At 44.2% G+C, this 24,142-nt stretch overlaps 1 protein-coding gene across 1 annotated transcript in view; it reads left to right on the top strand.

Moving 5' to 3' along the window:
• The window catches only part of lrrc73 (leucine rich repeat containing 73), a 172,934-nt gene that overhangs the window by 118,604 nt on the left and 30,188 nt on the right, over positions 1-24,142 (top strand). Inside the window, exon 5 of the mRNA XM_078212147.1 lies at positions 23,373-23,562. Coding sequence (XP_078068273.1) covers positions 23,373-23,562 — 190 coding nt within the window. The remainder of the gene's footprint in view (positions 1-23,372; positions 23,563-24,142) is intronic.

Here is a 24,142-nt window from a genome sequence, read left to right as displayed (position 1 = left end):
TAACCAACAAAGAAACTTTTTTGGTGCACCAATGTCTTGTGAAAAGGAAGAGGGAAGCTTATGTAGGGATGAGGAAACAAGGTTCAGATGGCTCGATTGAGGGTTACAAGTTAGCAAGGAATGAGCTGAAAAAGGGGCTGAGGAGAGCTAGGAGGGGACATGAGAAGTCCTTGGCGGGTCGGATCAAGGAAAACCCCAAGGCTTTTTACTCTTATGTGAGGAATAAAAGAATGACCAGGGTGAGGTTAGGGCCGGTCAAGGACAGTGGTGGGAACTTGTGTATGGAATCAGTAGAGATAGGCGAGGTGATGAATGAATACTTTTCTTCAGTGTTCACCAAGGAGAGGGGCCATGTTTTTCAGGAAGAGAAGGTGTTACAGGCTAATAGGCTGGAGGAAATAGATGTTCGGAGGGAGGATGTCTTGGCAGTTTTGAATAAACTGAAGGTCGATAAGTCCCCTGGGCCTGATGAAATGTATCCTAGGATTCTTTGGGAGGCGAGGGATGAGATTGCAGAGCCTTTGGCTTTGATCTTTGGGTCCTCGCTGTCCACGGGGATGGTGCCAGAGGACTGGAGAGTGGCGAATGTTGTTCCTCTGTTTAAGAAAGGGAATAGAAATGACCCTGGTAATTATAGACCGGTTAGTCTGACTTCGGTGGTTGGTAAATTGATGGAAAAGGTCCTTAGGGATGGGATTTACGACCATTTAGAAAGATGCGGATTAATCCGGGATAGTCAGCACGGATTTGTGAAGGGCAAATCGTACCTCACAAATTTGATTGAATTTTTTGAGGAGGTAACTAGGTGTGTTGATGAAGGTAGGGCGGTTGATGTCATATACATGGATTTTAGTAAGGCGTTTGATAAGGTCCCCCATGGTCGGCTTATGATGAAAGTAAGGAGGTGTGGGATAGAGGGAAAGTTGGCCGATTGGATAGGTAACTGGCTATCTGATCGAAGACAGAGGGTGGTGGTGGATGGAAAATTTTCGGACTGGAGGCAGGTTGCTAGCGGAGTGCCGCAGGGATCGGTGCTTGGTCCTCTGCTCTTTGTGATTTTTATTAATGACTTAGAGGAGGGGGCTGAAGGGTGGATCAGTAAATTTGCTGATGACACCAAGATTGGTGGAGTAGTGGATGAGGTGGAGGGGTGTTGTAGGCTGCAAAGAGACATAGATAGGATGCAAAGCTGGGCTGAAAAATGGCAAATGGAGTTTAACCCTGATAAATGTGAGGTGATTCATTTTGGTAGGACAAATTTAAATGTGGATTACAGGGTCAAAGGTAGGGTTCTGAAGACTGTGGAGGAACAGAGAGATCTTGGGGTCCATATCCACAGATCTCTAAAGGTTGCCACTCAAGTGGATAGAGCTGTGAAGAAGGCATATAGTGTGTTAGCTTTTATTAACAGGGGGTTGGAGTTTAAGAGCCGTGGGGTTATGCTGCAACTGTACAGGACCTTGGTGAGACCGCATTTGGAATATTGCGTGCAGTTCTGGTCACCTCACTATAAGAAGGATGTGGAAGCGCTGGAAAGAGTGCAGAGGAGATTTACCAGGATGCTGCCTGGTTTGGAGTGTCGGTCTTATGAGGAAAGGTTGAGGGAGCTGGGGCTGTTCTCTCTGGAGCGGAGGAGATTGAGGGGAGACTTAATAGAGGTTTATAAAATGATGAAGGGGATAGATCGAGTGAACGTTCAAAGACTATTTCCTCGGGTGGATGGAGCTATTACAAGGGGGCATAACTATGGGGTTCATGGTGGGAGATATAGGAAGGATATCAGAGGTAGGTTCTTTACGCAGAGAGTGGTTGGGGTGTGGAATGGACTGCCTGCAGTGATAGTGGAGTCAGACACTTTAGGAACATTTAAGCGGTTATTGGATAGGCACATGGAGCACACCAGGATGGTAGGGAGTGGGATAGCTTGATCTTGGTTTCAGATGAAGGTCGGCACAACATCGTGGGCCGAAGGGCCTGTTCTGTGCTGTAATGTTCTATGTTCTATGTACATTCGTTTTTGTCAATTTTTTCTTTTTATATATCGATAGAAGCTTTTACAGTCAGTTTCTATGTTCCCTGCTAGCTTACTTCAATACTCCATTTTCCCCTTCTTAATCAATCCCTTGGTCCTCCGTTGCTGAATTTTAAACTGCCCCCAATCCTCAAGATGTGGAGATGCCGGCGTTGGACTGGGGTAAACACAGTAAGAAGTTTAACAACACCAGGTTAAAGTCCAACAGGTTTATTTGGTAGCAAAAGCCACACAAGCTTTCGAGGCTCTGAGCCCCTTCTTCAGGTGAGTGGGAATTCTGTTCACAAACAGAACTTATAAGACACAGACTCAATTTACATGAATAATGGTTGGAATGCGAATACTTACAACTAATCCAGTCTTTAAGAAACAAAACAATGGGGTTTTGTTTTGTTTCTTAAAGACTGGATTAGTTGTAAGTATTCGCATTCCAACCATTATTCATGTAAATTGAGTCTGTGTCTTATAAGTTCTGTTTGTGAACAGAATTCCCACTCACCTGAAGAAGGGGCTCAGAGCCTCGAAAGCTTGTGTGGCTTTTGCTACCAAATAAACCTGTTGGACTTTAACCTGGTGTTGTTAAACTTCTTACCCAATCCTCAAGCCATTCAATAATTGTGTATCAAAACACAAAGGAGCTGATTGTCCAGTTTTTCCTGTTTTCTGTGTATAGAGAAAGAGTGAAGGACCATTAGCATAAGATTTTTACCCTTTTTTTCTTACATGTTGCCCTTCTTCCAGTGGGCAAATGGAGAACTGTCAGAATATCTCATCTGACACAGGTGGGAGTTTGCAAATGATGCACATGGTGCACAACAGTATCTTTATTATTACAATGGTTATAATCCACTTTGAATTTTCAGGATATCAATGGGTATTCTCAGCACTGAAGTACATTTGGATGATTCATTCAACATTTCTGGGCCATTCGCAGACAGTTTTTCTTAAAACAAATCAGCCAGCAATTAAGCTGCCATGAATCTTGGGCAAATATATTTTTTGCCCCTTGTATATTTATTGGAATAAATGGATTGCCAAGTAAGAGTTCCCACATTTAAGGTGCTTGGAATGAGAAAAGAAACTGCCACAATGATGTCAAAGGGATGTTCTGTGCCTACAGTAAGGATGATGTGAAGATGCCGGTGTTGGACTGGGGTAAATACAGTAAGAGTTTAAACAACACCTGGTTAAAGTCCAACAGGTTTATTTGGTAGCAAATGCCATTTGGTCCATGTACCTCTAGTACATCTAAGATTGCAATGGGATCTTGATCAATTGGGCCAGTGAGCTGATGAATGGCAGATGGAGTTTAATTTAGATAAATGCAAGGTGATGCATTTTGGTAGATCGAACCAGGGCAGCACTTACTCAGTTAATGGTAGGGTGTTGGGGAGAGTTATAGAACAAAGAGATCTAGGGGTACATGTTCATAGCCCCTTGAAAGTGGAGTCACAGGTGGACAGAGTGGTGAAGAAGGCATTCGGCATGCTTGGTTTCATAGGTCAGAACATTGAATACAGGAGTTGGGACATCTTGTTGAAGTTGTACAAGACATTGGTAAGGCCACACTTGGAATGCTGTGTACAGTTCTGGTCACCCTATTATAGAAAGGATATTATTAAACTAGAAAGAGTGCAGGAAAGATTTACTAGGATGCTACCGAACTTGATGGTTTGAGTTATAAGGAGAGGCTGGATAAAGTGGGACTTTTTTCTCTGCAACGTGGCTTAGGGGTGACCTTATAGAGGTCTATAAAATAATGAGGGGCATAGATCAGCTAGATAGTCAATATCTTATCCCAAAGATAGGGGAGTCTAAAACTAGAGGGCAAAGGTTTAAGGTTAGAGGGGAGAGATACAAAAGGGTCCAGAGGGGCAATTTTTCACACAGAGGGTGGTGAGTGTCTGGAACAAGCTGCCAGAGGTAGTAATAGAAGCGGGTACAATTTTGTCTTTTAAAAAGCATTTCGACATTACATGGGTAAGATGGGTGCAGAGGGATATGGGCCAAACGTGGGCAATTGGGACCAGCTTAGTGGTTAAAAAAAAGGGGCGGCATGAACAAGTTGGGCCGAAGGGCCTTTTTCCATGCTGTAAACCTCCATGACTCTATGTTTCTAGCAGTTCTTGAAGGCACAAGTTACACTCCAGACATAGAGGAAACTAGAGACAGAAGTGAAAGTTTGAAGAGCGATAGGAGTGAGTCTGTGGGTTCAAAGCACCCTAAAGAAAATCAAAGTGTGATGTAACAGGAAAGAAGGTTCGTGATAGATTGGTGAGCATTTTCTCTTTTTCTCTTGTCTATGCTGGAGTATTAATCAGGGTAAGTTCATGGAGTGTTTTTGAGACACATTTGTAGAGCAATATATTCTGCAATCAACCAGGGAATAGGCTATTAGGAACATAGGAATTAGGAGCAGAGGTAGGCAAATTTAGCCCTTCCACCATTCAATCAGATCATGGCTGATCTCTCCCTAGTCTCAAATCCAACTCCCCACCTGTTCCCCATATCCCCTTATCCCTTTTTTTTAAACTTAGAAATATATCTGTCTCCTTCTTGAAACCATTCAACAACTAGACTCCACCATGCTATGGGGCAGCGAGTTCAACAAATTCACCACCCTCTGCAATAAGTGAAGCTTATGTAGGGATGAGGAAACAAGGTTCAGATGGCTCGATTGAGGGTTACAAGTTAGCAAGGAATGAGCTGAAAAAGGGGCTTAGGAGAGCTAGGGGGGGACATGAGAAGTCCTTGGTGGGTCGGATCAAGGAAAACCCCAAGGCTTTTTACTCTTATGTGAGGAATAAAAGAATGACCAGGGTGAGGTTAGGGCCGGTCAAGGACAGTAGTGGGAACTTGTGTATGGAGTCAGTAGAGATAGGCGAGGTGATGAATGAATACTTTTCTTCAGTGTTCACCAAGGAGAGGGGCCATGTTTTTGAGGAAGAGAAGGTGTTACAGGCTAATAGGCTGGAGGAAATAGATGTTCGGAGGGAGGATGTCCTGGCAGTTTTGAATAAACTGAAGGTCGATAAGTCCCCTGGGCCTGATGAAATGTATCCTAGGATTCTTTGGGAGGCAAGGGATGAGATTGCAGAGCCTTTGGCTTTGATCTTTGGGTCCTCGCTGTCCACGGGGATGGTGCCAGAGGACTGGAGAATGGCGAATGTTGTTCCTCTGTTTAAGAAAGGGAATAGAAATGACCCTGGTAATTATAGACCGGTTAGTCTTACTTCGGTGGTTGGTAAATTGATAGAAAAGGTCCTTAGAGATGGGATTTACGACCATTTAGAAAGATGCGGATTAATCCGGGATAGTCAGCACGGATTCGTGAAGGGCAAGTCGTGCCTCACAAATTTGATTGAATTTTTTGAGGAGGTAACTAAGTGTGTTGATGAAGGTAGGGCAGTTGATGTCATTATACATGGATTTTAGTAAGGCGTTTGATAAGGTCCCCCATGGTCGGCTTATGATGAAAGTGAGGAGGTGTGGGATAGAGGGAAAGTTGGCCGATTGGATAGGTAACTGGCTGTCTGATCGAAGACAGAGGGTGGTGGTGGATGGAAAATTTTCGAATTGGAGGCAGGTTGCTAGCGGAGTGCCGCAGGGATCAGTGCTTGGTCTGCTCTTTGTGATTTTTATTAATGACTTAGAGGAGGGGGCTGAAGGGTGGATCAGTAAATTTGCTGATGACACCAAGATTGGTGGAGTAGTGGATGAGGTGGAGGGGTGTTGTAGGCTGCAAAGAGACATAGATAGGATGCAAAGCTGGGCTGAAAAATGGCAAATGGAGTTTAACCCTGATAAATGTGAGGTGATTCATTTTGGTAGGACTAATTTAAATGTGGATTACAGGGTCAAAGGTAGGGTTCTGAAGACTGTGGAGGAACAGAGAGATCTTGGGGTTCATATCCACAGATCTCTAAAGGTTGCCGCTCAAGTGGATAGAGCTGTGAAGAAGGCCTATAGTGTGTTAGCTTTTATTAACAGGGGGTTGGAGTTTAAGAGCCGTGGGGTTATGCTGCAACTGTACAGGACCTTGGTGAGACCACATTTGGAATATTGTCTGCAGTTCTGGTCACCTCACTGTAAGAAGGATGTGGAAGCGCTGGAAAGAGTGCAGAGGAGATTTACCAGGATGTTGCCTGGTTTGGAGGGTAGGTCTTATGAGGAAAGGTTGAGGGAGCTAGGGCTGTTCTCTCTGGAGCGGAGGAGGCTGAGGGGAGACTTAATAGAGATTTATAAAATGATGAAGGGGATAGATAGAGTGAACGTTCAAAGACTATTTCCTTGGGTGGATGGAGCTATTACAAGGGGGCATAACTATAGGGTTCGTGGTGGGTGATACAGGAAGGATATCAGAGGTAGGTTCTTTACGCAGAGAGTGGTTGGGGTGTGGAATGGACTGCCTGCAGTGATAGTGGAGTCAGACACTTTAGGAACATTTAAGCGGTTATTGGATAGGCACATGGAGCACACCAGGATGATAGGGAGTGGGATAGCTTGATCTTGGTTTCAGATAAAGCTCGGCACAACATCGTGGGCCAAAGGGCCTGTTCTATGCTGTACTGTTCTATGTTCTATATAAGTAGTTCCTTCTCATCTCAGTGTTAAATCTACTGCCTCTCAACCTATACCTGTGACCTCTTGTTCTAGATTGCCCCATAATTGGAAACATTGGGCTTACATTTACTTTATCAATTCCTTTTAAAATTTTATATGCCTCGATCAGATCCCCACTCATTCCAACCTCCAGGGAGTATAAACCCAAACTGTTTAATTTCTCCTCATATGTCAGCCCACGTATCTGCGTGGGTTTCCTCCGAGTGCTCTGGTTTCCTCCCACAGTCCAAAGACATGTGGGTTAGGTTGACTGGCCATGCTAAATTGACCTTAGAGTCAGGGGATTAGCAGGTTAAATATGTGGGGTTACAGGATATGGCCTGGGTGGTTTTATGGTCGGTGCAGACTTGATGGGCCAAAAGGCCTCCTTCTGCACTGTAGGGATTCTATGATCTATGAACCCTTTCATCCCCAGAAACAATCTGGTGAGCCTCCTCTGAACTGCCTCCAATGCCCCCACATCCTTTCTCAAATAAGGAGACACAGGAAAAAAACTGGACACAGTGCTCCAGATGTGGTCTCACCAACACCCTATACAATTGCAACAACCCTACTCTACTCTTCTACTCCAGTCCCTTTGTAATAAATGCCAACATCCCATTTGCCTTTTTTATTACATGCTGCACCTACATACCGACTTTAAAACATAGAACATAGAACAGTACAACACAGTACAGACCCTTCGGCCCTCGATGTTGTGCTGAGCTTAATCCGAAACCAAGATCAAGCTATCCCACTCACTATAATTCTGGTGTGCTCCATGTGCCTATCCAATAACCGCTTGAAAGTTCCTAAAGTGTCCGACTCCACTATCACAGCAGGCAGTCCATTCCACATCCCAACCACTCTCTGAGTAAAAAACCTACCTCGGACATCCCTCCTATATCTCCCACCATTAACCTTATAGTTATGCCCCCTAGTAAGAGCTACATCCACCCGAGGACTCTGCAATTCATCAACATAGACACGCAGATCCCTCTGCCCGGATGCATTTTGAATCTGCTTTCCATTTAGGTAATAATTTGCCTTTCTATTTTTTCTGCCAAAATGGATAGCTTCACACTTATCAAATTAAACTCCATCTGCCAGATCTTGGCTCATTCTCCTAGCCTATCTATATCTGTCTGTAACATCTTTATATCCTCTTCACTACCTGCTTTCCTCCCTATTTTAGTATCATCCACAAATTTTGCTATGTTACAGTCTGTCCCTGCTTGCAGATCATTTATATAGATTGTAAACAGTTGAGGTCCAAGAACTGACCCCTGCGGCATTCCACTAGTTACATTTCGCCAGCCAGAGAAGGACCCATTTATTCCGATCCTCTGCTTTCTGTCAGTCAGCCAATCCTCAATCCATTCCAGTACTCTTATCACTAATCCCCTGCGATCTCACTTTCTGGATCAGTCTTTTTTTAATGTGGCACCTTGTCAAACGCCTTCTGGAAGTCCAGATATACCACATCCATAAGTTCACCACTACCTACCTTGCTGGTTATGCCCTCAAAGAACTCAAGCAAGTTTGTCAAACATGACTTACCCTTCATAAAACTATGCTGTCAATGGTGGATTGAGCTTGGTCTTTCCAAATGCTCATTCATCTTCTCCTTAATGATTGATTCCAGCAACTTCCGCACCACAGATGTCAAGCTAACCGACCTATAGTTTCTTACTTTTTTGTCTTTTTGAATAGCATGTTTCCAATTCACCTGCACCTTACCAGAATCCAAGGAATTTTGAAATATCATAACCAATGCATCTACTATCTCTGCTGTCACCTCCTTTAATACCCTACGGTGCAGGCCATCAGGTCCCGGAGGTTTATCTGCCTTTAATCCCATTAGCTTATTCAACACCAAGTTCCTCTGTGTTATCTACAGTATTTGGAAAATCTTCATTATTCTCTACTGTGAAGACAGAGGCAAAATATTGGTTTAGTGCCTCTGCCATCTGTGTACCCCGTTAATACCTCACCAATATTGTTCTCTAAAGGGCCAACATTCACTTTAGCTATTCTTTTCCTCTTTATATACTTGTAGAAGCTTTTGGTATTGGTGTTTATGTTTTCTGCTAGTTTCCTTTCGTAGTTCATATTAGCTCTTTTGATTCTACTTTTAGTAGCCTTTTGTTGAACCTTAAAGTTCTCCCAATCCTCCAGCTTGCCACTAGCTTTTGCAGTTTGGTATACCCTAGTTTTTGCCTTTATATCTTCTTTGAATTCCTTGTGTAGGCATGGAATGTTTTTCTTCCTTTTACAATTCCCCTTCTTCTCAGGAATATACTTTAACTGAGAGGTATTCAATATCTCCCTAAGCATCCACCATTGTTCCTCAACTGTTCTATCCTCAATTATTTGTGCCCAGTTTATTTGGGCCAACTCTTTCCACAGGCCTGTATAATTATCTCTGCCCAACACTAAAACTTTAGTATGACACTCTGTTTTTTCTCGCTCAATCTGAATCTGAAATTCTAGTATGCTGTGATCACTCTTTCCAAGAGGATCTTTAACAAGACTATTTATCAACTCTTCAGTAAAACAAAATACTGCAGAAGCTGAAAATCTGAAATAACTACAGAAAACTTTGGAAAAGCAAAGCAGCTCTGGCAGCATCTGTGGAGAGAGAAACAGAGTTAATCTTTTGAATCTGGATGGATCTTCTTTTTGAAAACAAAAGGTAATTGATACTAGATCAGTTGTTATCTTTAAATCTGAGATAGATAAATTTTTGTTAAGCAAAGAATTAAGGGAAATCGACCAAAGGCAGCTCTGTGGAGTTAGGCCACAGATCAGCCATGATCTCATTAAATAATGAAACAGGCTCAGTGGGCTGAATGGCCTACTCCTGTTCCTATTGTTGCCTGTGAAATATTTCATAAAGGCACTTCGACAAGTTTATTACTCAAAACACATTTACCCAGGTGCCCTGATATTATGAGAGCACTTTATGAGACAGCCAAAGGACTGTGTTTTGAACTTAGCTTTATTAAAATGCTTGAAAGTTAAAGAAACAACTCTTACACAACAAATTAAGTTAACTCTGTCCCCCAAACTTGGCCAATTGCCTGAAAAACACATATATACTGCCCGTTCTGGTGACATTGACTCGGCTGTTGGATTCAATTCACTGAGCTCATGGTGCCAGGTGAACTCAGGGCTTTCTTGGTACAAAGATGGATCTCGCACACCCTCTTCCATCATTACAGGTTGTAATAGGCTGGCCGAGTCTCTGCTGCGGTATGCCTTAAGATGTCTGCTTTTATCCCCGACTACAAGCCCTTCTGGAATGTTCTCTGGCTCTCAGCCAATGGGATGACAGGGTAGGGTCACAGTACCCAATGAGATTAGGCTCGGTCATCCTAGTTGTACGTATTTCCTTTTAAGATTATTTTTTAAGTTTAAGTTTATTTATTAGTGTCACAAGTAGACTTACATTAACACTGCAATGAAGTTATTGTGAAAATCCCCTCATTGCCACACTCCAGCACCTGTTCAGGTACACTGAGGGAGTATTTTTTTTGCATGGCCAATGCACCTAACCAGCACATCTTTTGGACAGTGGGAGGAAACCAGAACACCCGGATGAAACCCACACAGACACGGGGAGAATGTGCAGACTCCGCAGAGACAGTGACCCAAGCTGGGAATCGTCTCTAGCGCTGTGAGGCAGCCGTGCTAACCACTATTCCACCGTGAATAAGAAATCGGACCTCAAAGGTAGTGATCTCAGAATTACTACCGGTGCCAAGTGCTAGTCAGAGTAGAAATGACAGGATATATCGGATAGATACGTGGCTGAAGAGATGTTGTCGGGGGAGGATTTCAGATTCCTGGGGCATTGGGACCGGTTCTGGGGGGCGGGGGAGGGGGGGGGGGGGGACCTGTACAAATTGGACACCTAGGCAGGACTGGGACTGATGTCCTAAAAAAATCTTAGAAATCTTAGAATCCCTACAGCACAGGAAGAGGCCATTCGGCCCATCGAGTCTGCACCGACCACAATCCCACCCAGGCCCTACCCCCATATATTTTACCCACTACACATCCCAGGACACTAAGGGCAATTTTTAGCTTGGCCAATCAACCTAACCCGCACATCTTTGGACTGTGGGAGGAAACCGGAGCACCCGGAGGAAACCCACGCAGACACGAGGAGAATGTGCAAACTCCACACAGACATTGACCCAAGCCAGGAATCGAACCCAGGTCGCTGGAGCTGTGAAGCAGCAGTGCTAACCACTGTGCTACCGTGCCGCCCTAACCACTGTGCTACCGTGCCGCCCTAGGGGGAGTGTTTGCCAAAGCGGTTGGGGAGGGTTTAAACTAATATGCCAGGGGGATGGGAACCTATGTAAGGAGTCCGAGAAGGAGGGAGCAAGGACAAAATGTGGGAGAAGGTTCCAACTACATCAAAAATCAGGAAAAAAGTAAAAGGAAGGAGAACTCAGGAGATGTTATCAATAGAAGTGTTAGAATTCAAAAAGAAGGTACAAAAACTAGCATAAAGGCACTTTATCTGAATGCTCGTAGCATTCGAAACAAGGTCAATGAGTTGACGGCACAAATCTTTGCAAACGAGTATGATTTGGTGGCCATTACAGAGACATGGTTGCAGGATGGTCACGACTGGGAGTTACATATCCAGGGGTATCAGACTGTTCGGAGGGACCGACAGGAAGGTAAGGGAGGTGATGTAGCTCTGATACTTAAGAATGTCATCAGGGCGGTAGTGAGAGATGATATAGGTTCCATGGAAAAAAAGGTTGAATCCATTTGGGTGGAAATTAGAAATAGTCAGGAGAAAAAGTCACTGATAGGCATAGTCTACATACCACCAAATAACATCACGGTGCGACGAGAAATAAACAAAGAAATAACTGATGCATGTAAAATTGGTAGAGCAATTATCATGGGGGATTTTAATCTACATATCGATTGGTCAAACCAGGTCGGTCAAGGCAGCCTTAAGGAGGAGTTCAAACAATGTATCCGCGATAGCTTCCTTGAACAGTATGTAATGGAACCTACGAGGGAGCAAGCTATTCCAGATCTGGTCCTGTGTAATGAGACAGGAAAAATTAATGATCTTGCAGTTAGGGATCCTCTTGGAAAAGCGATCACAGCATGGTTGAATTTAAAATACAGGTGGAGCGTGAGAAGATAAAATCCAATACCAGTGTCTTGTGCTTAAACAAAGGAGACTACAATGGGATGAGGAAGGCATTGGCTAAGGTAGATTGGGAGCAAAAACTTTATGGTGGGACAATTGAGGAACAGTGGAGGACTTTCAAAGCGATTTTTCACAGTGCTCAGCAAAAGTATATACCAGTGATAAGGAAGGACTGTAGAAAAGGAGATAATCAGCCATGGATATCTAAGGAAATAAAGGAGGGATCAAATTGAAAGAAAAGGCATACAAAGTGGCAAAGATTAGTGGGAAACTAGAGGATTGGGAAATCTTTAAAGGTGAACAGAAAGCCACGAAAAAAAGCTATAAATAAAAGTAAGATGGATTATGAGAGTAAAGTAGCTCAGAATATAAAAACAGATAGCAAAAGTTTCTACAAATATATAAAACAAAAAGGAGTGGCTAAAGTAAACATTGGTCCTTTAGAGGATAAGAAATAATGGAAATGAGAAAATGGCTGAGGCATTGAACAGGTATTTTGTGTCGGTCTTCACAGTGGAAGACACAAATAACATGCCAAAGATCGATGACAGGAAGGCGATGGCAGGTGAGGACCTAGAAGCTATCATCATCGCGAAAGAGGTAGTGTTGGGCAAGTTAATGGAGCTAAAGGTAGACAAGTCTCCTGGTCCTGATGGAATGCATCCCAGGGTACTAAAAGAGATGGTGGGAGAAATAGCAAATGCACTCGTGGTAATTTACCAAAATTCGCTGGACTCTGGGGTGGTTCCTGCAGATTGAAAAACAGCAAATGTGACGCCACTGTTTAAAAAAGGAGGTAGACAAAAGGCGGGTAACTATAGGCTGGTTAGCTTAACTTCTGTAGTAGGGAAAATGCTTGAATCTATCATCAAGGAAGAAATAGCGAGACATCTGAATATAAATTGTCCCATTGATAAGATGCAGCATGGGTTCATGAAGGGCAGGTCATGTTTGACTAATTTGGTGGAATTCTTTGAGAACATTACATGTGCAGTGGACAATGGGGAACCTGTGGATTTGGTGTATCTGGATTTTCAGAATGCATTTGACAAGGTGCCGCACCAAAGACTGCTACATAAAATAAAGGTGCACGGTGTTACGGGTAATGTATTAGCATGGATAGTGGATTGGTTAACGAACAGAAAGCAAAGAGTGGGGGTAAATGGGTGTTTTTCTGGTTGGCGATCAGTGACTAGTGGCGTGCCTCAGGGATCAGTGTTGGGACCGCAATTGTTTACGATTTACATAGATGATTTGGAGTTGGGTACCAAGTGTAGTGTGTCAAAATTTGTTGATGACACGAAGATGAGTGGCAGAGCAAAGTGTGCAGAGAAAGCTGAAAGTCTGCAAAGGGATATAGATAAGCTAAGTGAGTGGGAAGGGTCTGGTAGATGGAGTACAATGTTGGTAAATGTGCAGACATCCATTTTGGTAGGAATAACAGCAAAATGGACTATTATTTAAATGGTAAAAAATTGCAGCATGCTGCTGTGCAGAGGGACCTGGGTGTCCTTGTGCAAGAATCACAAGGAGCTGGTTTGCAGGTGCAGCAGGTAATTAAGAAGGCAAATGGAATTTTATCCTTCATTGCAAGAGGGATGGAGTTTAAAAACAGCAAGGTTATGTTGCAGCTGTATAGGGTGCAGGTGAGGCCACACCTGGAGTACTGTATACAGTTTTCGTCTCCTTACTTGAGAAAGGGTATACTGGCAGCGGAGGGAGTGCAGAGGAGATTCACTAGGTTGATTCCGGAGTTGAGAGGGTTGGCTTATGAGGAGAGACTGAGTAGACTGGGGCTATACTCATTGGAATTCAGAAGAATGAGGGGAGATCTTATAGAAACATATAAGATTATGAAGGGAATAGATAAGATAGAAGCATGGAAGTTGTTTCCACTGGCGGCTGAAACTAGAACTCGGGGGCATGGTCTCAAAATAAGGGATTTAGGATTGAGTTGAGGAGGAACTTCTTCACACAAAGGGTTGTGAATCTATGGAATTCCCTGCCCAGTGAAGTAGTTGAGGCTACCTCATTGAATGTTTTTAAGAAAGGATAGATAAATTTTTGAACAGTGAAGGAATTAAGGGTTATGGTGAGCATGCGGGTAAGTGGAGCTGAGTCCATAAAAAGATCAGCTATGATCTTATTGAATGGCGGAGCGGGCTAGAGGGATCAGATGGCCTACTCCTGCTCCTAGTTCTTATGTTCTTATAACCTGGTGTTGTGTGACCTCTCATCTACTTTATAGGACGGGGCATAGAGTATAAAAGTTGGGGTCTGATGTTGCAGATGTATAGAACGTTGGTTCGGCCGCATTTGGAATACTGCGTCCAGTTCTGGTCGCCACACTACCAGAAGGACGTGGAGGCTTTGGAGAGAGTACAGAGGAGGTTTACCAGGATGTTGCCTGGTATGGAGGGGCTTGGTTATGAGGAGAGATTGGGGAAACTGGGGTTGTTCTCCTTGGAAAGACGGAGGATGAGGGGAGACTTAATAGAGGTGTATAAAATTATGAAAGGCATAGATAGGGTGAACGGTGGGAAGCTTTTCCCCGGGTCGGTGGTGACGTTCACGAGGGGTCATAGGTTCAAGGTGAAGGGGGGGAGGTTTAACACAGATATCAGAAGGACATATTTCACACAGAGGGTCGTGGGGGCCTGGAATGTGTTGCCGGGCAGGGTGGTGGAGGCGGACACACTGGGAACATTTAAGACTTATCTAGACAGCTATATGAACGGAGTGGGAATGGAGGGATACAAAAGAGTGGTCTAGTTTGGACCAGGGAGCGGCGCGGGCTAATTGTTCCTTGTTTCTCGTTTCATGGCTTCATTCTATGATCATCTTGCTGGTGCCAGTACAGAGCGAGACTGCGGATAGTTGGGAACCTGTCTCGGGGGCAGGGAATTCATATGGTGTTCATGGAAGTGGAAATGACTAGGGTTGGGAAGCATTTTCCGATCAGGGCCATTGTGATCTCCTGGACTCGTTTCGATCGCCTCAGGGGGTAGGAGAGGAATTTCCCAGATTTTTTTTCCCCATATTGGCCCTGGGGTTTTTCACTCTGGGTTTTCGCCTCTCCCTGGAGATCACATGGTCGGGAATGGGGGGGTGGGGGTGAGTTAATAGGTTGTAATGAACAAAGCATCGTAGCTGTGAGGGACAGCTCGGTGGATAGGATATTGGTATGTAGATAGGCTGGAAAATTGGGCAGGGATCCTGGATTCAGGATTCAATCCTGGACCGGGGAGCGGCGCGGGCTTGGAGGGCCGAAGGGCCTGTTCCTGTGCTGTATTGTTCTTTGTTCTTTGTACTTCTTGATGAGTTTCAGGCCAGAACAACACCCCCTTTGGTAAGGTCAAGCGCCTCTATTCAATATGCAAAACAGGTCTGGTATGGTCCTTGTTGGCATTTGACCTGTTTGCATTCCATCAGGCCTTGCTTGTAGAAGCAGTTTAGTTGTATGCGAATTTAAAGTGTCCAATTTTATGATGAGCCTAATTGCTCAGGCCATTGGCCATTTGGCCACACTACATTCACAAGAGTTAAAAGTCATATCGTACTCAAAATGTTAATTCTGTTTCTCTCTCCATAGTTGCTGCAGACCTGCTGAATTTTTCCAGATTTTCTCTTTTTATAGCAAGTTATTTTAGTTCTGCTAATATGCATTGAGACATGATTAATTAATGAGCTCATAGTAAAGGAGTCTCGAGGCAAGAGTGATCAAAGCTCATCTGCAAACTCTTGCCGAGGGCTCGGCTCCACCCTCTGCGACTGGATTCTAGACTTCCTAACCCACAGAACGCAATCAGTAAGGATAGGCAACAACATCTCCTCCACAGTCATCCTCAACACCGGTGCCCCACAAGGCTGTGTCCTTAGCCCCTTACTACTCCTTATACACCTATGAATGTGTGGCCAAGTTCCCCTCCAACTTGATTTTCAAGTTTGCTGATGACCATAGTGGGTCAGATCTCAAACAATGAGACGGAATACAGGAAAGAGATAGAAAATCTGGTGAATTGGTGCAACAACAATAATCTCTCCCTCAATGTCATTGGTCCAATAGTTGGCCCACTCAAGGACAAGGGAGGGAATCTATGTGTGGAGCCAGAGGAAATGGGCGAGGTATTAAATGAGTACTTTGCGTCAGTATTCACCAAAGAAAAGGACTTGGTGAATGATGAGTCTGGGAAAGGATGTGTAGATAGTTTGAGTCATGTTGAGATCAAAAAGGAGGAGGTATTGGGGTTCTTGAGAAACATCAAGGTAGACAAGTCTCCAGGACCTGATGGGATATACCCCAGAATACTGAGAGAGGCAAGAGAGGAAATTGCTGGGGCCTTGAGAGAAATCTTTATATCCTCACTGGCTACAGGGGAGGTACACACAGTAAGAAGTTTAACAACACCAGGTTAAAGTTCAACAGGTTTATTTGGTAGCAAAAGCCAAAAACTTTCGGAGCCTTAAGCCCCTTCTTCAGGTGAGTGGGAATTCTGTTCACAAACAGGGCACAAACTCAATTTACAGAATAACGGTTGGAATGCGAATACTTACAGCTAATCAAGTCTTTAAGATACAAACAATGTGAGTGGAGAGAACATTAAGACAGGTTAAAGAGATGTGTATTGTCTCCAGACAGGACAGCCAATGAGACTCTGCAGGTTCCGCACACATGAGGACGGCCTCAACCGGGATATTGGATTCATGTCACACTATCTGTAATCCCCACAGCTTGCCTGGACCTGCAGAGTCTCACTAGCTGTCCTGTCTGGAGACAATACACATCTCTTTAACCTATCTTAATGCTCACTCCACTCACATTGTTTGTATCTTAAAGACTTGATTAGCTGTAAGTATTCGCATTCCAATCATTATTCTGTAAATTGAGTTTGTGTCTTTATATGCCCTGTTTGTGAACAGAATTCCCACTCACCTGAAGAAGGGGCTTAAGGCTCCGAAAGCTTTTGCTACCAAATAAACCTGTTGGACTTTAACCTGGTGTTGTTAAACTTCTTACTGTGTTTGCCCCAGTCCAACACCGGCATCTCCACATCATTACAGGGGAGGTCCCAGAGGATTGGAGAATAGCCAATGTTGTTCCTTTGTTTAAGAAGGGGAGCAAGAATAATCCAGGTAATTACTGGCTGGTGAGCCTTACATCAGTGGTAGGGAAATTATTGAAGAGGATTCTTCGAGACAGGATTTATTCCCACTTGGAAATAAGTGGACATATTAGTGAGAGGCAACATGGTTTTGTGAAGGGGAGGTCGTGTCTCACGAACTTGATCGAGTTTTTTGAGGAAGTGACGAAGATGATTGATGAGGGTAGGGCAGTGGATGTTGTCTACATGGACTTCAGTAAGGCCTTTGACAAGGTCCCTCATGACAGACTGGTGCAGAAGGTGAAGTCGCATGGGATCAGAGGTGAGCTGGCAAGGTGGATACAAAACTGGCTCGGTCAAAGAAGACAGAGGGTAGCAGTGGAAGGGTGCGTTTCTGAATGGAAGGCTGTGACAAGTGGTGTTCCTCAGGGATCAGTGCTGGGACCTTTGCTGTTTGTAATATATATATATAAATGATTTGGAGGAAAAGTAACTGGATTGATTAGTAAGTTTGCGGACGACACAAAGGTTGGTGGATTTGCGGATAGCGATGAGGACCATCAGAGGTTACAGCAGGATACAGATCAGTTGGAGACTTGGGCGGAGAGATGGCAGATGGAGTTTAATCCGGACAAATGTGAGGTAATGCATTTTGGAAGGTCTAATACAGATAGGAAATATACAGTAAATGGCAGAACCCTTAGGAGTATTGATAGGCAAAGGGATCTGGATGTACAGGTACACAGGTCACTGAAAGTGGCAATGCAGGTGGAGAAGGTAGTCAAGAAGGCATACGGCATGCTTGCCTTCATCGGCCGGGGTATTGAGTTTAAAAATTGGCAAGACATGACGCCGCTTTATAGAACCTTAGTTAGGCCGCAATTGAAATATAGTGTTCAATTCTGGTCGCCACACTACCAGAAGGGTGTGGAAGCTTTGGAGAGGGTACAGAAAAGATTTACCAGGATGTTGCCTGGTATGGAGGGCATTAGCTATGAGGAGAGGTTGGAGAAACTTGGTGTGTTCTCACTGGAGCGACGGAGATTGAGGGGAGACCTGATTGAAGTCTACAAGATTATGAGAGGCATGGACAGAGTGAATAGTCAGAAGCTTTTTCCCAGGGTGGAAGAGTCAATTACTAGGGGGATAGGTTTAAGGTTCGAGGGGCAAGTTTTAAAAGAGATGTACAAGGCAGATTTTTTACAGGTGGGTGCCTGGAACTCGTTGCCAGGGGAGGTAGTGGAAGCGGATACGGTAGTGACTTTTAAGGGGCGGTTGACAAGTACATGAATGAGATGGGAATAGAGGGATATGGTCCCCAGAAGCGTCGGGGGTTTTAGTTAAGTCGGGCAGTATGGTCGGTGCAGGCTTGGAGGGCCGAAGGGCCTGTTCTTGTGCTGTAATTTTCTTTGTTCTATCTCCCCGGGCAGCACGTTCCAGACATTCACCACCCTCTTTATCCTAAATAGTCTACCCTGAATCCTCAGACTGTGATCCCTGGCTCTGGACTCCCCCACCATCGGAAATATCTCCCAGCATCTACTCTGTCTAGTACTGTTATAATTTTATAACTCTTTATGAAATTCCCCCCTTATTCGTCTGAACTCCAGCGAAAACAATCCAACCTAGTCAATATCTCCTCACACATCAATCCCGCCATCCCGGAATCAGCCTGGTAAACCTTCGCTGCACTCCCTCAAGAGCAAGAACATCCTTCCTCAGAAAAGGAGACCAAAATTGCACACAATATTCTAGGTGTGGCCTCACAAGGCCCTGTATAGTTGCAACACATCCCTGCTCCTGTACTCAAAACCTCTCACTATGAAGGCCAACATGCCATTTGCCTTCTTTACCACCTGCTGCACCTGCATGCTTACCTTCAGTGACTGGTGCACAAGGACACCCAGGTTCCACTGCACACTCCGCTCTCCCAATTTGCAGCCATTCAGGTAGTAATCTGCCTTCTTGTTTTTGCTTCCAAAGTGAATAACCTCACATTTATCCAAATTATACTGCATCTGCCATTGATTTACCCACTCACCCAACCTGTCTAGATCATGCTGAAGGATCTCTGCACCCTTGTCACAGTTCACCCTCCCACCCAACTTGGTATCATCTGCAAACTTTGAGATGTTACATTTTGTTCCCTCATCCAAATCATTAATATATATTGCAGATAGCTGGGGTTCCAGCACCGATCCCTGTGGCACCCCACTAGTTACTGCCTGCCAATTTGAAAAGCACTCATTAATTCGTATTCTTTGTTTCCTCTTTGCCAACTTGTTTTCTATCTATCTCAATACACCTCCCCCAATCCCATGCGCTTTAATCTTGCACGATAATCTCTTGTGCGGGATTTTGTCAAATGCTTTCTGAAAGTCCAAATATACTGGTTCTCCCTTGTCAACTCGACAAGTTACATCTTCAAAGAATTTTAACAGATTTGTCAAGCATGATTTCTCCTTCATAAATCCATGCTGACTCTGTCTCATCCTGCCACTGCTTTCTAAATTCTCTGCTATAAAGTCCTTGATAATGGATTTGAGAATTTTCACCACTACCGATGTAGTGGTAGCACAGTGGTTAGCATTGCTGCCTCACAGCACCAGGGACCCGGATTCCATTCCCGGCTTGATTCACTGTCTGTGTGGAGTTTGCACATTCTCCCCATGTCTGCATGGGTTTCCTCCGGGTGCTCCGGTTTCCTCCCACAGTCCAAAGATGTGTGGGTTAGGTTGATTGGCCATGATAAATTGCCCCTTAGTGTCAGAGGGACGAGTTAGTGTGAATGCATGGGGTTATGGGGATAGGGCCTGGGTAGGATTGTGGTCGGTGCAGACTCGATGGGCCGAATGGCCTCCTTCTGATTTGATTTGATTCATTATTGTCACATGTATTAACATACAGTGAAAAGTATTGTTTCTTGCGCACTACAAACAAAACATCCCGTTCATAGAGAAGGAAGCGGGAGAGTGCAGAATGTAGTATTATAGTCATAGCTAGTATATAGGGAAAGATTAACTTAATGCAAGGTAAGTCCATTCAAAACTCTGACAGCAGCAGGGAAGAAGCTGTGAAGAAGCTTCTGCACTGCGATTCTATATATACAGCACGGAAACAGGCCCTTCAGCCCAACTTGTCCATGCCGACCAAATTTCCTAAACTAGACTAGTCTCATTTGCCTGCATTTCGCCCAACTTCCTCTAAACCTTTCCTATCTGTGTACATATCCAAATGTCTTTTAAATGTTATAATTGTGCCCGCCTCTACCACCTCCTCTGGCAGCTCATTCCATATACCCACCACCTCTGTGTGAAAAAGGTGCCCCTCAGGTCCCTTTTAAATCTTTCCCCCCTCACTTTAAACCTCAGCCCTCTATTTTTGGACTCCCCTACCCTGGGGTAAAGACCTTGGCTGTTCATCTTATCTGTGCCCCTCATCATTTTATAAACCTCAATAAGGTCACTCGTCATCCTCCTACGCTGCAGGGAAATAAGTCCCAGCCGATCCAGCCTCTCCTTATAATTCAAACCTTCCAGTCCTTGTAAATCTTTTTTGCACCCTTCCAGTTTAATAACATCCTTCCTACAGCAGGGCAACCAGAATTGTACACAGTCCTCTAAATGTGGCCTTACCAATACCTTCCTTATACACCTGTGACTGTGTGGCCAAATTCCCCTCCAACTCGATTTTCAAGTTTACTGACGACACCACTGTAGTGAAGTAAAGTTTATTTATTAGTCACAAGTCGGCTTACATTAACACTGCATTGTAGTGGGTTGGATCTCAAAGAATGATGAGACAGAGTACAGGAATGAGATAGAGAATCTGGTGAACTAGTGCGGTGACAATAATCTCTCCCTCAATGTCAGCAAAACGAAGGAGATTGTCATTGACTTCAGGAAGCATAGAAGAGAACATGCTCCTGTCTACATCAACGGGGACGAAGTAGCAAGGGTCGAGAGCTTCAAGTTTTTAGGTGTCCAGATCACCAACAACCTGTCCTGGTTCCCCCCATGCTGACACTATAGTTAAGAAAGCCCACCAACGCCTCTACTTTCTCAGAAGACTAAGGAAACTTGGCATGATCACTACGACTCTCACCAACTTTTACAAATGCACCATAGAAAGCATTCTTTCTGGTTGTATCACAGCTTGGTTTGGCTCCTGCTCTGCTCAAGACCACAAGAAACTACAAAAAGTTGTGAATGTAGCCCAATCCATCACGCAAACCAGCCTCCCATCCATTGACTCTGTCTACACTTCCCGCTGCCTCGGCAAAGCAGCTGGCATAATTAAGGACCCCACGCACCCTGGACATTCTCTCTTCCACCTTCTTCCTTTGGGAAAAAGATACAAAAGCCTGAGGTCATTTGCCTACTGACTCAAGAACAGCTTCTTCCCTGCTACCGTCAGACGTTTGAATGGACCTTCCTTGCATTAAGTTGATTTTTCTCTACACCCTAGCTATGACTGTAACACTCCATTCTGGACGCTCTCTCATTTCCTTCTCTATGAACGGTATGCTTTGTCTGCATAGCGCACAAGAAACAATACTTTTCACTGTATGCTAATTCATGTGACAATAATAAATCAAATCAAAGTCTTGTACAGTTGTAACATAATGTCCCAACTCTGGTACTCAGTGCTCTGACTGATGAAGGCAAGTGTGCCAAACGCCTTCTTCACCATGCTGTTGACCTGTGACGCCACTTTCAAGGAACTATGCACCTGCACCCCTCAGCCTCTCTGTTTGACAGCATTCCCCAGGGCTCTACCATTAACTGTGTAAATCCTGCCCTGGTTTGTCTTACCAAAATGTAATACCTTGCATTTAACGGAATTAAACTCCATCTGCCATTCCTCGGCCCACTGGCCCAGTTGATCAAGATCTCACTGTAGTCTTAGATACCTTTTTCACTGTCCACTCCATCACCAATTTTGGTGTTATCCGCAAATTATTAACCATGCTTCCTATATTCTCATCCAACTCATTTATATAAATGATAAAGAACAGTGAACCCAGCACTGATCCCTGAGGCACACCACTGGTCACAGGCTTCCAATCTGAAAAACAACCCTCTATCACCACCCTGTGTCTCCTACTGGCAAGCCAAATTTGTAACCAATTGGCTAGCTGTCCCTGGATCCCACGTGAACTAACCTTACTGACCAGTCTTCCATGCGGTGCCTTGTTGAAGATCTTACTAAAGTCCATGTAAACAATGTCGACACACTGCCCTCATCTATTGTTTTAGTCACCCTTTCAAAAAACTAATATGTCAGGCACAACTTCCCACACACAAAGCCGTGCTGACTATCAGTCCTTCTCTTTTCAAATGCATGTAGATCCTGTCTCTCAGAATCTCCTCCAACAACTTATTGACTGCTGATGTTAGGCTCACCAGTCTGTAGTTCCCTGGCTTTTCCCTGCCGCCTTTTTTAAAGAACAGCACAACATTTGCCTTCCGTCACCTCACCGGTAGCTGTCGATGATACAAATATCTCTTCTAGGGCCCTGCAATTTCTTCCCTAGCTTCCCACAATGGCCTGGGATATACTTAATCAGGTCCTGGGAATTTACCTACCCTTATGCATTGTAAGACCTCCAGCATCTCCTCTTATGTAATGTGGATGCCTTTTCAAGACATCCGGGATAGGGTGGGATTGTTGTCAGTGCAGGTTCGCTGGGCCAAATGGCCTCCTTCTGTACGGTAGGAATTCTGTGAAGACATTACTATTTACTTCCACAAGTTCTCTAGCTTCCATGTCTTTCTCCACGGTAAAGACTGACAAGAAATATTCATTTAGGATCTCACCCATCCCTTGTGGATCTGCACATAGATGACCTCATTGATCTTTAAGGGCTCTATTTTCTCCCCAGTTACTCTTTTACCCTTAATATACTTGTAGAATCTCTTCGGATTCTCTTTTACCTCATCTGCCAAAGCTATCTCATGTCCCCCTTTTGCCCTCCTGATTTCCCTTTTAAGTGTACTCCGACACCCCTATACTCCTCAAGGGATTCACTTGACTCCAGCTGCCTATACCTGATATATGCTTCCTTTTTATTGACCAGAGCCTCAATATCTTTCATCACCCAATGTTCCCTACTCCTGCTAGCTTTGGCCTTCACACTAACAGGAATGTGCAGGCCCTGAACTCTCGTTATCTCACATTTGAAAGCCTCCCACTTGCCAGACATTCCTTTACCTGTGAACAGCCTCCCCCAAGCAACTTTTGAAAGCTCCTCTCTAAGACCATCAAAATTGGTCTCGCCCAATCTTACCAACAGGCCAAAATCTTCTCACCTGTAAGGCCTAGTGATACAAGCCAAGATAGTACACTAGGAAGTAATTAATAGGATCACAAGATGAAGATAGATATTACCCATGATAAATTTGGGCTGATACACTATGATATTTTGTGCTTGTTCTCTTTCTCTCAGATGTTTCTGGACATGGTGGAGAATTATCCCACCTCCATGCGAACCCTCATCCTAGCAGAAAACAACATTAGTTTGGAACTACAGCAGCAAATCTCGGATCTACTCTCTGAGGGCGAGGAAGAGGAGGAAATTGAGAATGAAGGGCAAGAAAATGCAGAAAGAGAGAAGGAAATCTGGATTTCTCAGAACAGTGAGGAACTATATTGAAATTTGTCTTATCTATTGTGGGTGTTAGATTAAGATTGGACAAGTCCAATAAGTACAAGTCATTGCACTTCACTGGTGTAAAACAAACATGAGAATGTTAGCGGATATGACATGCATTCCAGGTTATCTTTTTCTCCAGTCACATAGCTCCGCTTTCTGATCCTTCACTCTCTCTCAATTATCCGTAAATCTGTTGCTCTCTCTCTCTGATCATTCACGCTTCCTCTCCTCTCTGATTCTTCACTGTTTCTCTCTCTCTCTCTCTCTGATTCTTCACTCTGTTTTGCGCTCTCTCTCTCTGATTCTTCACTCTGTTTCTCTCTCTCTCTGATTCTTCGATCTGTTTCTCTCTCTCTCTGATTCTTCACTGTTTCCCTTTCCCTCCCTCTGATTCTTCACTCAGTTTCTCCCACGCTCTCTCTGATTCTTCACTCTGTTTCTCTCTCTCTCTGATTCTTCGATCTGTTTCTCTCTCTCTCTGATTCTTCACTGTTTCCCTTTCCCTTCCTCTGATTCTTCACTCAGTTTCTCCCACGCTCTCTCTGATTCTTCACTCTGTTTCT

This window comes from Mustelus asterias, chromosome 5 (assembly GCF_964213995.1).
Source record: "Mustelus asterias chromosome 5, sMusAst1.hap1.1, whole genome shotgun sequence".
Lineage (NCBI taxonomy): Eukaryota > Metazoa > Chordata > Chondrichthyes > Carcharhiniformes > Triakidae > Mustelus > Mustelus asterias.
This window is presented reverse-complemented; position numbering and strand designations above follow the sequence as displayed.